The sequence below is a fragment of the Amphiprion ocellaris genome, chromosome 5 (assembly GCF_022539595.1).
Source record: "Amphiprion ocellaris isolate individual 3 ecotype Okinawa chromosome 5, ASM2253959v1, whole genome shotgun sequence".
Taxonomy (NCBI): domain Eukaryota; kingdom Metazoa; phylum Chordata; class Actinopteri; family Pomacentridae; genus Amphiprion; species Amphiprion ocellaris.
In genome coordinates this window covers 9415836-9431070 of record NC_072770.1, presented here as the reverse complement: position 1 = coordinate 9431070, position 15235 = coordinate 9415836, and the positions used below count along the sequence as shown (strand labels likewise).

General features: G+C 38.8%; 2 protein-coding genes across 2 annotated transcripts in view; one reads left to right on the top strand and one right to left on the bottom strand.

The window, feature by feature from the left end:
* Positions 1-4386, top strand: part of ywhaba (tyrosine 3-monooxygenase/tryptophan 5-monooxygenase activation protein, beta polypeptide a) — a 26493-nt gene extending 22107 nt beyond the window's left edge. Inside the window, exon 7 of the mRNA XM_023276027.3 lies at positions 1518-4386. Coding sequence (XP_023131795.1) covers positions 1518-1574 — 57 coding nt within the window. The 3' untranslated portion in view covers positions 1575-4386. The remainder of the gene's footprint in view (positions 1-1517) is intronic.
* Positions 2859-15235, bottom strand: part of tomm34 (translocase of outer mitochondrial membrane 34) — a 26502-nt gene continuing 14125 nt past the window's right edge. Inside the window, exon 8 of the mRNA XM_023276029.3 lies at positions 2859-11024. Coding sequence (XP_023131797.2) covers positions 10926-11024 — 99 coding nt within the window. The 3' untranslated portion in view covers positions 2859-10925. The remainder of the gene's footprint in view (positions 11025-15235) is intronic.

The following is a 15235-nucleotide window of genomic DNA, read 5'->3' as shown; positions in this document are numbered from 1 at the left end:
ATAACCACAACTCCAAATGTTCCCTTTGTTGTAGTGCAAAAATGTTCACATTTAAGGAATTATCTTTTACAAAACATTATGAACAACCTGTAATTTCTTAAGAAAACTAAGTTCATTTTCAACAACATTCAGCCTCAGTTGATCATTTACACATTACAATTTACAGATCAGTTTATCTACAACAGAACAAAACATTTAGTGACAGTGTCCTGGAACTGAATAATATAGTTTTACTTCATGAGCAAAACGACAAAAGTCAGACAAAACAACAAAAACAAGACAAAATATTAGAGAAAGGAGACACAAAATGACAAAAGCAAGAAACAAAATGAGCAAAAATGAGACAAACGACATGAAACGACACAAAAGAAACAAAAAATAGACAAAAAAGTTACAGACAACAAAATGGGCAAACGACAAAAATACATGCATGACGCAAATGAGACAAAAAAATGATAAAAACGAGCAACAACAAAAAAATGGACAACACAAGACAAAAAAACAAAACGACAAAAACAAGTAACAAAACAACGGACAAAGCAAAACACAAAATGACAAAAATAAGACAAGTGAGACAAAAAGGAAACAAAACGACAAAAGCATGAGACAAATGACAAAACAGACAAAAAACAACAAAAACAAGACAAAATATTATAAAAATGACACACAAAATGACAAAAGCAAGAAACAAAATGACCAAAAATGAGACGAACAACATGAAACAAAAGAAAAAAAGACAAAAAATTAGACAAAAAAGTTACAAACCAACAAAAAAAATGGACAAACGACAAAAATGAGACAAAAAATTGCATAAAAAACACAGGGACAAAAAAATGACAAACGCGAGAAACAAAACAACAAAAAATAGACAAACAACACAAGTGAGAAAAAACAAACAACAAAAACGATGCTCACAATGAACACAGCAAAACACAAAATGACAAAAATAAGACAAAAAACACAAGCGAGACAAAAAGGAAACACAAAATGACAAAAACATGACAAACGACAAGTCAGACAAAAAATAACAAAAACAAGACAAAATATTAGAGAAACGAGTCAAAACGACAAAAGAACAAAGAACAACATATTTTACTTTATGATCAAAACAACTTATCAGGGTCTAAAAATTATTTTAAATCTATAGTTTTACAAATTTACACTCTGCAGTTAATGTCTTCTCTGTAATTTTTACTCTTTACAAAGTCGTGCCACGGTCCAAATTGGACCCTCTGGCGGGCCAGTTTTGGCCCGCGTGCCGCATGTTTGACACCCCTGATGTAGATGCAGAATAACAGCAATATTTTTAAATGATGCGTGTTTTTGGTGAGTTTTTTCACCAAACTGCAGAGCTTTATAGACTAAGACAGACACATAGTGGGATTTTTCATGACATTTTTGAATAAAGCTCAATACGGCCCTCAAAGAAACATAAAGCAGGAGTGACTTGTATGAAGTGTTTTTCAAAATAAAAGCCAAATTTTGAGCTGAGGCGTTTTTCTCTTCTTTCTCTGCAGCTGTGGACATCAGAAAACCAGGGAGACGAGGGTGAAACCGGCGACGGAGAGAACTAGAGCGCACTTCACTGTTAACCCATCCCCACACTCTTCCTCCTCCTCTTCCTCCTCCTTTTATCTCTCTTCCTGTTTCTTCTCTTCCTCCTCTCTTCGTACACATAAAACGGCCCGTTCATTCCCTTGTCCCACTTTTTTCAAGCCAAGCCTCCCGACTTCCCTTCTGTATAACCAACAGCATGAATAGTACCTGAACCTTCACAGGCCGATATTTAAGAGAAAAATAAACGAGGGGGGAGAAAAAAGAATAAAGCGAAACTATTCCATCGCCCTGACCATTACTGCCTCCTTCCCTCCCGCCCTCCCTCCCTCGATCCTGGCACTCCAATGCAGGCCAGCAGACTAAAACCCACTGGCCAGTCTAGTCTTAGAGCACGCAGGGAGGGTTTGTAACCACAAATTCAACTTCTAGAGCCCACGTTCTCCTGTTATTTTTTTTGTTTTTGACCCTCTTTGTTTTAAATCTTTCTCTTCCATTCCTTCCATTCTTCCCCTCCTCCCTTCTTCCTAACATCTCAGTACGTTCTCTCACCCTCCTCCTTCCCCCTACCTCCCTCTCACCACCTCTCTCTAGTGAGTTTAATGCATTTATATAGTTGTCCATCCCTCCTTCTCTTTTTGGCTTTTCTTAGTGTAACTGGCAAAACATGGCTGGTTTTATTCCACTTTAAACAAAACGATGACGACGAAAAAAAAGATTATTAAACTGTCCGTTTATTTTCAACAAACACTGTGATGCTTAGTTTTTCCTCCACCATGGAAAAAAACCAAACAACCCAATATGGAGCTTGGGAGGGGGGGTGTTTGAACAGCAGTGCAAATTCTGCTGAGGTTTATACAGAAGGGTTATCCTACAAGGCTGTATTGTGACACTGACAAATCTAAAAACAAAAAGTGTTTCACCCGCTGTGTAATCAAACACTCACCGCTTTTGTTTTTCTCTAACCGGGACCCAAAGTTTTACGCAACACCATTCTACATATTTCAAATTCGGAGCTAAAAAAATAGATCAATTAAGATTGGAAATTTAATGCATACATTCCATCTCCACACAAACAAATGGGACCTTGAATGCCCACTTCCCCGAATCCACCTCCTGTCAGGTGCTGTTGACCATCAGTACTACTGTCCCTTAAACCACATGTTCATTTCCCTTTGCGGTTGCTTTTTTTTTTTTTTTGTTTAATTTTAAATATTTCTTTTGTGTGTGTGTGTTTGTATAACAAATCGAAATCGCTTCTTTCTGGTTTTTGAAAACTGTAAAATTGTAAAACATTTTTAGAGCTTAACTGTAAATGTGTCTTTTTGGAAAAAACAAAAACGGTTCGATGTTGTTCGTTAACACCTGCTTGCAGAGAAAAACCTTGAAGCCGTTACAGTCAGCTGCTGTTTCATCCTTTTGGCTTTTTTTTTTTGTGGTACTTTTTCCTCATTAACACCCCCTTAATGCTTATTTTTCTGGACGAGTTTGGACTAGTCCTAAAGTTTCCACTCACTGCTAAATGAGGAGATCTGCCAGCAAGAATGCATGCCTTCATTTACCGCCATGTTAATGTACCGCAGCATCGAGTGGGGAATTGTACAGTCTGTGGATCGACAGACGCACTGCTTCCTCTTTCCCAATATAATGAAAGTAGGCGTCGATCGGATCATGTTAGCAAATCAGGATTCAACTCAAAAATGAATGAGTTAACGACAGAAAGATGCTAAAATGTGATACTAATCTGCTTTTTTGGTACAATAACTGCAAGAAAAGTAGTTTTAAAGCTAAAATTAAACACAATTACAAGCTTTAAAGAAAGGAAGCGGTGGGTTTAAGTGTCACCTTTGGCGCAGTTGGGAGTCCACAACAGGTATGTGCATCATAAGAGCCGAATCGCAGCCAATCGTGGAAGTGAGAACCTGTAATTTACAATCACGCTTTTCGTGAAAAACAAATTACCTCTCAACTGCGTCAAAGAACAAAAGGAGGAGTGAACACTCGATTGGCAATTAACGGTACATTTTCCAGCTCGTTTTCAGATCTTTCCTAGCAGCAAAAAAACTGCCCTACCGAAACCGAGATACCGTGCACATTTTCAAACCCGATGCACATCCCAACCGGTGTCCGAAGCAGTTATTTTTTCTTCAAACTTATTTTCTTCTCCACTCAGTGTCACAATAACCTTGTCATTAACCATCTCGACATTCCACTCTGTAGGTGTAGAAGTCATGTGTCTCAGTGTTTTTTTTTTTTTTCTTCATTTGCTGGGGACAAATGTTTTCATGCACTGACATTTGAAAAAGGTTAAAAAAAATAATTTTTCTCCCCTGCCGCTCTTTTTCTCATTAGCCGAACAAAAAAAAGGCAGTTATTCTACGCTTTCTAAGGAAAAAAATGATCCCATGCAGTAGTGAATGTGGCACCGAGCCTGTCTGTATATCTGGTATCTGAAATCATTTTGTTTTTACTGACCAGTATTCTGCTTAAAATAAAAAGAAAAAAAAAATAACCCAAAAATAACAACAAAAAAAAACAAAAAAAGTTTGCTTCTGTGACGGTTTTATTGCTTAGCGCGCACGTGGTTGTGAAAATTTAGAGTTAGCTTAAGGACACCAACAAAAATGAGAAAATGACCAAAAAAAAGAAGACAACCCCTTGGATACCCCGCCCCCACCCCACCCTGGTTATTGACGTAATACTAGATTTGTGTATGTCTTTTAAAAAAAAAAAAAAGTAATTCCAACTCTAGTTTCACCTTACATGTTATAAACAGGACAAAATGTAAAAGACAATTTAAAGTGAAATAAAGGTTTTATCAGTTCCAAATCAGCCCTGCTCTGTTTATTACCACCACTAGTCCGCATGTTTTGTTTGTTTTTTTTAAATTTATATTTTCTGATTGAACATCTTGCATGGCATGTGGGAAGTTTAGACAACCAGAAATCTAAAAGCACTGGCGGAGCGGGAAACTTAGACAAAAATGCAAATACTTGACAGGATAACGGAACGCTGCTGGGTTCTCCTGGTATACAAATGCAGCCAGATGCAAATTCTTTTATTTGGTTTTCACAGAGGACAAAATGAAAATGTAATGTACATAAAAGGAGAAGAACCAACACGAGGAGAAATCAGATGTTTATCGACGGCTGTGGTCGGACACTTCCCGGCTTTGGTGTTTTGTTGCTCTTGTTTTTTTTAAAATTTCATTCTTCATTCTAACCATTTGTCACTTTTTATATGTGTCGGCTGTAATACCACGATTGTCTTTGAGGAAGACTGTGTGCGCCCCCTTTATCCCCGTTTAAATAACCCACCAACCCCCTGGAGATGCCTGTTTTTAAACTGTCTTTTAAATCTGCAGCTAAAAATTTGAGGCAAAAAGTCAAATATTGGAATATATTTTATGCTTTATTGGTCTAAAAAATATGACAACATGGCTTGCAAACAGAATAAATCATAATGTACACAAAGCGCATGACTGTGTCACTAAAAACTTCGAGATTTGTGTCGAATAAATTACCTGAAACGACCTTACCTTATCACGTCACTGACACTCTGAGTTTTGCATCTTTTTATATTTAGAATTTGCGCCACCAACTGTACGTCGATGTCCAGATGTAATTGGAAGTTTGACCCTTGCAGAAAGGCATTTTATCCCAAGAGTGTTAGATAAATGGGTCTAATCTGGTTTAGATAAAGGTAAATAAGGTTCTGCTGAGGCAGGGAGCAGCGGGCACATTGATCGATTGTAAACCTGTTTAAGAGGCGGCATTCAGACATTAATGTTTTTCACGGTTTTGTTCAGCTATTCTGGCCACAGTGGCATAGAAAGCCACAGTATACTTGACATGGGAGTCATAGGTTGGGCAATGGTTATAAATGCCAAACGAAGGATTATGATGCATATAATGCTTATTAAGTAAAGCCAACATTTAAATGTCCATGGAATGTGTCCAGTATCAGTGACTCACTTGTATAAAAGTTCCCAGCTTGGAGAAGGTAGTTTAGTGAAGTCAGAAGTGGAATCATCGGATTGTGATTGAGGGGATCTGGCCTTATTTAGTGCCTCGAGTATTAGCGTTACATTCAAGTTAGTGGTTTGTGAACACACAAGACTGGACAGAACATCAAGTGAAAGTACATAATACACTGAGAAAATGCAAAAGACCCAACTAAGCTCATCAAAACGTCCAAATAACTAACTAGAAAAGCAGTCGGAGAGTGCAGTACTCCGCCAAGGCTGCTCAATCGTCGTATCCATTTCCGACAGAAACAAATCGTGGTCCGCAGCAGTCAATTTGTAGTCAGATCGCAATCGTGATCGCCAGCAGGTGTAGTGTTCACACTTGTAGTCATAATTACAGTGACGCTGTGCCGCTATCTCATAATGATACAGAAACCTTTAACAAATCCGTGGATCCAGACTATAAGTCACATCACTGCCAAAATCTAATCACTTGGTCCTTTAGCATTTCTGACATTCTCTGAAAATTTCATCCAAATCCATTTTTGAGTAATGTTGCTAACAGACAAACCAACGCTGATCTTCACATAATAATCCTGACAGCTGTAATGGAGCTTAGGACTCAAAGTGAGGATGTACTAATGATGGTCTCTGTGTGACAACTCACCTGTCAGAGGTAAATATTGTGGAGATTAGGTCCTGACAGATAATTTTTAATTAATGAAATATGCGTAAAAATACGTAACTCTTGCTTTGAAAATGATCACATGGGTTTTTTAATCTCAAATCATCAGGGTCCTTCTGCTCCACCATCTCTGATTGGAATGAAACTTTAATAATTCATCACCTTCCTAAACTGATGGCTTAAGTCATTTTTTTGACAAAACGTTATTGTTTTGCCTAAATCGTCTCATGATGCCAGCCACCTCTGGTAAAATCACCTACATCCTCAGCTGAACAGATCATGCGATTCTACGCCTGTAGTATAATGGCCTAGATCAAGGTTCAATGTGGTGTGGTTCAGTTTTTTGTGTTTTTGGGATAAAATACCAGGCCAATGTTTTGAGGGTGTCAACTATAGAGATTTAAAATGTTATCTGTGAAATTATAGCTTAATCTAGTGAGGACTTTCCTTTCTGTATGTAGTTTCACACATTGAAATTTGAGGCCAATGATGGGAACTAGCTGGGAAAATGTTTTCCATCTTCAGTAGTTCCTCAGATACTGTAGTTGAAATAGCCTCAAATGTGTGATAAAATGAGCCGAAACTGGGCAACGACAGTCAAGTTTTTTAAAAATATACCCTGGAAAGTAATTCAGTCAAGCCAAAAAATTTCACAAATATCTTTCTAAACATTCATATTTTATGCTATAAAATTCAAATCAAAAGGTGGCATAGTGGAAACTTCTAAAAAAATTGATGGATCCCATTACTGCCTGTTTCCTCCGGCTGTTTGTAGGAGTCTTTCCTCTGAGTTCATTACAAACTAGCAACATCAAACTAAACATTTTGTCAAAACTGAAATTACATTCATTATTGATGACTTATTTGTCTGACCTGTTTTAGCCTCTGTTTTATTCCTATGGACATGTCTGTAATAGATGTGAAATTGTAGAGCAACGTGGATGAAAAAGTAATCATGAGTGTTTTCCAAAATGTGGAAGAAGACTCCCCCAGATTACTTCACACAACTCCAAGTACATCGCGTGTGCCGAGTTGGAAGTCATACAGAAATGTTTCTCAAGTAGCAAGACTGCAGTCGTGACTTGTTCTGAAACTTATTCAGACATGAAGCCGATGTGTTCTGTTACCGTCCAATTAACAGAAACTTGAGCGTGAATATAACTTTCAAACTCCTGAATCTGGTCTTCGTATATTTTAGCCGCTCGAACTCCTCACTGGACTCTTCTCAGATCAAGACTGACTGGTGAGTCAACTTTGATGTTTTGTCTTTTGTAAATTTATGGGATGCACAGAGATGTTGGAATTTCATAGGTTTTAATTTAAGATGTGGCCAGTCTATGCGGCATTTGTGTCTGAGTGTTGTACAGGAGAGATTAAAACTGTGGTTTTGTTTTTAGAGTGACATTGATTGGGTTGGGTGTGAGGACATGTTGGTTTAGGTAAAGGGTTGCACAGTGGCTCGGTGGTTAGCACTTTCGTCTTGCATCTAGACGATCCCTAGTTTGATTCCCCACCTTCCTGCGTGGGTTTTCTCTGGGTACTCCGGCTTCCTCCCACAGTCCAAAGACATGCTGAGGTTAATTAGTAACTCTAAACTGTCCATAGGTATGATTGTCTGTTTATGTAGTCCTGTGATAGACTGGTGACCTGTCTAGGGTGTCATGTAGCTTCACCCTATGTCAGCTGGGATAGACCCTAATGAGGAGTAAGAGGTGTACAGATAATGGATGAATGGTTTAGGTAAAGGTTATTTTAGCACCCATGCAGTCTGAATCTGGTGTGAAAACTAGGTTGGGCTCTATTTCATTTGCATTTAAATCTGTGTAACTACAAAATCTTTACTGTGCAACAACTGAGCTGTTGTCTAGAGGGAAGGTAAACTTCCGTAACTGTGCCCATGTTCTGAGTGATTTCTGCTTTTAAAATGAACTCGTTGACTTCCGCACTTGTTTGAATTGGCCCGAATCTGCAAAGAGTCATGTCTGAGTTTGCTGCCAACACAAGCATCCCTTATCTCAGTTTCTTAGTTGCACTTTCGCTTTGAGTCTGTGCAACTGAGGAGGGAAAGAAGTTCAAATATTTCAATGGATTGTCAATAGAGCAACAAACACTGGACGTTTTTATTGAGCGATTTTGGGGCCACAAATCATGAAACGTTTTCCAAAATAAGCCTGACAATCTATCAAGTTCAGCCGGAGGATTCAGGCATCTGTAAGGGTAGATGTGTCCTCGAGTACAACATCCTATTCAAATTTACACCATGCATTTCAGAACATTTGATACATTTCCTTTAAATATGTTATTTTGGGGCTGGATCCTTCTTTTTTTTTTTTTTTTTTTTAATTAAGCTAAATGTGTTAAGTGTCGGGTGCTGAAAGCTGCAAATAAATACATCTTTAAATATATTACATAAAATGATTAAATACCACCGAAATTTACCTTATATTTGCTAAATATGAAGCTATATCCAGCAGCTCGTTAGCTCAGAATGAAGTCTGGAGCCAAAGAGAAATCATGTTTCGTCTTGTTCATTTAATGAAGGCAAAACTAGTCCAGAAATGTGTTTTTATATCTCCCTGTTGGAACAGAGGGAAATGTTCTGCACCATTTCTTGGCCAGGAACACCAGCTTCCTGGAGCCTCCGTTGGTTGCCTGGCAACTGCTCAGAGCCACAAAACAGTCTGGTACATATTCGCTGAGTGTAACAGTTGTTTATACAGTTAAACATACAAGATAACAGGTTATTTAGTGAGCTTAACTGGGGTTGGTAGAGGTGTAGTTAGGAGACATGTTCCCTCCAGTTACAGTCTTTATGCTAAGCTAATTAGCTCTCCGCAATTTTCCAAACTTCAAGAAGACACGGTCACTGCGAGCGTGTTTGTTTCTTTCTTAATTTTATTTGGAGTTAAAACAGAAGCAGGTGACAAAACCAATATAACAAATTACAAATACAACAGACACAATGAAAGTGAAATAAATGGGAGGATCTCGGGGGTGCCAGTAGGGTCGGACTGTGCAAACATGAATAAGCATAGCTGCGTCTAACAAAACTTCCCTGAATGAATGACCTGATGCACACATCTGGAAGCGCTTCCTTTTCAAACCGGCGGTTTTAGCGAAACTAAGTCAGATGAAAAATGAAAACAGGCACTTTAGGGAAGATGGACATGCCAAGCTACAGCAGATTCAATAACTGGACATTCCACTTCATCTAAAACAGTAACAGGAAGTAAATGAGCTCACAGAATGAAGCGGTACTTTGTGTACGAGGACCCGTGTGGGGATAGTATTACTTGGTTTACTTATTTGTCTTTCAGAGAAGAAACACTCGTGCTTTGATCCTAAAAGTTGCAAATAAAAGTCAGAGTGACGCAAATGTCGAGGCTTGAAAGAAGGTACTTGGAGTTTGATCCAACAAGCTCTAGTTGGAGGACGGTGATAAAACATTCAAAAGACTCGAACAATGTTGCTTTGGTGTGAACAAAAAGAAAAATATTTTACCTCTAATAGGGTTCGAATCAAGACCAAGATGTCACTGTGACTCAAACTCCAAAATAAACCAAAAGTGCAAGAAGTGGACAGAAAATGTGGCTGTTTCATGTCAGTTAATTGGAGGTAATTAAACCCAAACTTGACGTCTATTTGTCAGAACCCAATGCCAGGATATTTAACCCTCACATGACCAGCTCTGTAATCAATCAGCGATTCTTAAAAGTGTGATTTATACTTCTATGTTGAATTTACAGCCTGTTTGGTAGCAATGTGCTGTGTTTGCACGGCTTTTTGACTGCCATAAAACAAAATGTAACTGCATCTGGTTAGCTCACAATGCAAACACAACCCCCATTAGTTTTCCATTTTCTCATTTTCATAGCTCTACAAATCGTCTTCAGACATCTTCGCTCTCTTCTGCAATGCCGTATTTTTAGTAAATGTGCATTATCTATTATATCTTCATCTACAACACGGTCTGCTTTGTTTCAATCGAAGAGCACGAAGAAACTCAACGCAGTGGCACAGAAACCGTACAGCTTTTGTGGTGTAAGTGCAGGTGAAATGCTCACATTAGTGAAGGCTCTGTGTCTGTTAAACCCAGGAGTATGAATCAAGCTTTACATTGAAGTTTCTATGCTGTATGCCATCATCTTAAAGAATAGAAATCCACTGAGAGACAAACTTTCACAAAACCAAACACAAGATAAATATGTAATGTACAACGTGAAAATGGCAGAATGATTAAAAAAAATAATAATTACGTTTTGAATTTCTGCTTGATTTAGCTCTGAAGTGGCTTTAAATGTGGACAGAAGTCGACATTACTTCACTTTATTTTGCAACAGTGAAGCTCCATTGATATTTGGACATATGTTTCTTAAGCGAGTACCTTGTTCTCTGGACTTCTGTCAGGCTCATAATGGCAGCGCCTCAGTTCCTACCAACCAATCAGAGCTACGTTTTCCAGAAGCATCCTGAGACTGAGCTCGGTGTTTGTTCGACGAGAGTAAACGGATCAAACGTGTTCAGGTCAAAGGAGCTTTTGGGAAACACAGGCCCGGTCTTTGATTTAAAGCGGGTTGAATCATGTCACTGCTTTGGCTGTTTTTTGTCACCTTTGTTTTTTTACAAAAACATCAGCGATTTCGTCTGGCTCTTTCCTTTATGTGCTCAGTGCAGTGACAGATCCTTACCGCTGCCTCCAGAGTCCCTGATGTGTTCCCACTACTTCTTCTGCACCTCCTGCAGCAGCTTCAGAGCAGCCGTGTTTTTTGGTTCCACTTTGAGCAGACTGTTGAGATCTTGCACGCAGGCCTCGACATCCTGTGGGGATCACGACAAGAATGTACAGTTAAAAACTAACTGAGGCTGAGCAGAAAGGAAGAAGTGAAGTAAAACAGCTGACTTTCAAGCTGTAAAACCTAAACAGTGAGCTGAAAATCTGTGCAGAAAAACATCTTTTCTCATTAGAGTTACTGAATCCATAGTTGATATAAATATACACTACCATTCAAAAGTTTGGGGTCATTTAGAAATGTCCTTATTTTTGAAAGAAAAGCAGTTTTTTTTCAGTGAACAACCGGCTGATTTTTAATGGAATATCTACATAGGAACATTTCCAGAAACCATCACTCCTGTGTTCTAATGCTACATCGTGTTAGCTAATGGTGTTGAAAGGCTAATTGATGATCAGAAAACCCTTTTGCAATTATGTTAACACGTGAATAAAAGTGAGAGTTTTCATGGAAAACATGAAATTGGGTGACCCCAAACTTTTGAACAGTAGTGCATATAAATCCGATACACTGTAAAAACTGCATTTGAGCTGCAGTTAAAGTAAAGTACTTCAGTTTACTTCTGTGGATTCTACCAACCAACCAAATTCTACTTTTAAACTGATATTCTAACTCCAGCCAAAGTGCTAAAATGAGGTTTACTGCTCCTTCAGCATTACAACATCCAAGTTTCTTCAAAATTTTAAGCTGCAACTCAAAGTTTTGTTCCAAGTAGCATTACAGAGCAAAGTGACAAAATCACACAAAAAAAACCCAAAAATTTTTGTTCAGTAAATAATTCAATTGGAAAAAACACAAAATTCTGGTTTCCTTAAAATGAAGTTACAGTGGTGCAAACTGTTCATTTAAAAGGAATCAAGAGTGCATCTAACTATAACCCAGTTGAATTGAATTCATATTACTGCCTAAGATCTGGATGAACTTGATTAGTTTAATTTTCTGTTATCAATTCAAGCACTACATTATACACTACCATTCAAAAGTTTGGGGTCATTTAGAAATGTCCTTATTTTTGAAAGAAAAGCATTTTTTTTTCAATGAAGATAACAATAAATGAATCAGAAATCCAGTCTAGATATTGTTAATCTGGTAAATGACTATTCTAGCTGGAAGTTTGCCTTCTTAAATTTCAGTTGATTCTTACTTGACTTCTGTCTTTTCCTGAAATAACTTGAAGTGACCACATGCTTCAGAATATAGCAGACAATTAGGATATCTGGACTTCTTTCCTCCTGTACAAAATCTGACACTAAAGGGATTACAGTCGTGCTCCAAGACCACTTCACTGGAAAAACTAAAATTTTATGAACAAAGGTGGCAAATTCCATTCTTGATCACACTGTAGGAACATTGTAAAATTCAGGGAAAATATCTAATTGTGATTTTCTGACAGATTCAGTATTTAAAGCTTGACAGAGCATCAGAACACAAGATACCATCAAAAGCATGACTGGCTAATCACCCATGAAAACTTCAAATTAAATATAATTTAATTCCAGCATTAGTCTCAGTATTTAATAACACCTTGTACATTCTGAATAGCTACTAGCTGCATTGTTTCAAACTGTGACACTGATTTAAAATTGATTAATTGTTCAGCCGTAAACACATCTGTTCTTAATTTCTCCATTTTCACTGTGTTTAACATCCCGGACACAAAACGTTCAAGAAGACAAAAAACCTGGGCGTTTTAATGTTAAAGAATGTTGATTTAAATCAAATTATTACTGTATTCATTTTAGATAATTAGAAGAAAAACAGTGCACCGTTCTCCTTCACTCAATTTTGGCTACAACAAAAAGACTCCCAACAGAAGACTGCAGTTACCAAGAACATATTAATAGTAGATTACTATTAACATTATATATATTACACACTGTCCGTCCAAAAAAAAAAAAAAAAAAAAAAAGTCACCACTTGGATTTAACTAAGCGAACAGGTACGAGCCTTCCATTGGATAATTCCTGCAGTGATGAATGTTTCAGCTGCAACAACTTATTTAACTCTCGCTGGTGCAGTGAGGAGCTTCTTATTTCTTAAACAACCATGTTGGAAAACATATCCTCTGGTCACAGAAAAGATGTTAATCTGTCTCAGCAGTGTCAAATTATTGGCCTGCATCAAGCAAAGAAAACAATTAAGGAGATTTCTGAAACTACTAAAATCAAGTTAAGAACCGTCCAACGCATTACAGTTTTTCTCAATTGATAAGACACTAAATTCCATTCACTGCACACAGCCATCAACTGACTGCACACATTTCTCAAAAAAAGGGGCTCTGCTGTCCAAATTTTGGACACTATTCATGGTTTGCACAGTTTCCAAAACTCTTGCACTCTTTTTGCAAAAGACTGAACACGTTTTTTGCTCATTTGAACACATTTTTTCACTCATATCACACATTTTTCAAAAAGTGAACACTTGGAAGCAGAATTGGGACACTGTTCCAACACTGCTGTCACAATTAAGACACAACAGGTCAAAAATGAAAACACTTTTGCCAATGAACTGCACACTATAAAACCTGCTGGGAAACAGCATTAGCTGTTCAGAATGCAATCTGTTGTTGAGGTCAGCAGATGGTAAGGATGGTGCATAAAGTCAATGCTTTCAGGTTTACTGTGGTTTACTTTACATGTATGTAAATGTTGTTTGTCACTTTGGAACAATACAAGCAGTCAGAAATGTTCTGGGGTCACGTGATGCAGTCACCCTGAGCAGACGTTTGGTCGCTGAGCTCCCGTGCCTCCCGAGCCAAATTTAGTTATCTTACCGTTACCAAAATTAAAACCGTAGATTTACCTTCTAACAACTCGACAACATGCCCAACGCCAAGACAGCTAAATCTGCCACCAATAAGCCAGCCGAGGAGCAAAACACGAGGATGAGTATGCTAACTAGCAAAGAAGCTAGCCAAGAAACGCAGCTGCATGTACCACCTGCTATCGACGCTGAAACCCTGGGTACAGATATCTCCCAAAATGTTATTGAGAAGATATCAGCGCTGATGGACAAGAAGATTGAGGAGTTATCCGCTACATTGAACAACATTGCTGCCAAAGTGGAAGCTAACATTGAGCGCATCACAGAAGCAGAGCATCGTATCTCAGCGGCGGAGGATAGCATGTCGGCTGTGACACCCAGGCTGGCCGAGCTGGAGGCAAAAGTGCGCATTCTGACAGAGAAGTGTTCTGATATGGAGGGACGGAGCTGCAGGGACAATATCTTAATCTACAATCTCAAAGAAGAAACGGAGGGCCGACAACCAGTTGCTTTTTTTGAGCGCTGGCTCCCAACTCTACTCAACTTGGAGACCAAGCGGGGCATTATCAAGATTGACCGAGCTCACCGGAGCCTCGGTCCGCCGAGACCGGACCGGCCACGCACTGTGATTATCAAGCTGCATAACTCTGGAGACAAGTCCAGGATCCTCACCACGGCCAGGAAATAGGCTCCGCTCACCTATGAGGGTCAAACGGTCTTCATCAGACAGGACATAACGGCTCCAGTCAAAGAGATGCACCGCGGGTTTAACGGGGTGTGTGAACGACTCATCAAGAGGGACGTGAGATTCTCCATGCACTATCCAGCTACCCTGACCTTCACACACGGAGGAAAAACCTGCTCATTTCGGTCACCCAAGGACGCGCTTGCTTTTCTGGACGAACTGGACTGAGCTGACCTTACGTACTAGAGGGATAAAGTCATTGTTACCCTGAGGACACAGTCTTATTTTTATTTTATTTTTTCTCTTTCTCTCCTGGGTAGACGCTTGACGCAAAGGTATGTGGAGATATTAACTGTGTCAATGCAATAGGTATTTGAACACTAATTTACATCTACCTCTTCATAGCAGTAAACTGGAAATGATAAATGCATGACGGTTGTTAGGATTTATAGCTTAAGGGTTGAAATTATTTTGGCTTGGGCTAAGCGGGAGTAAATAGGCTAGAGAGGATGTTAGATCTTCTCTTTTTGGCGGCGACTCTTCTCAGTTTCATGTGCCCCGCATTTTCCATTGCAGACCACATTTCAGGGTCGCTCAGGAAGGGGGGGTGGGGGGTGGGATGGGAGTTAGTTGGGGATCCATCGTTTGGGGATGGCTGTTTTCTCGTTCATGATGTTATGTCATTTGTTATTGTACATGCCATTTTCTATTGTAAGCCACTCATTTTCCATGTTGCACAATTGCCAATCCTTTTTTCTAGCTGCCATAAATACACTGGGGCCTGCTGCTGC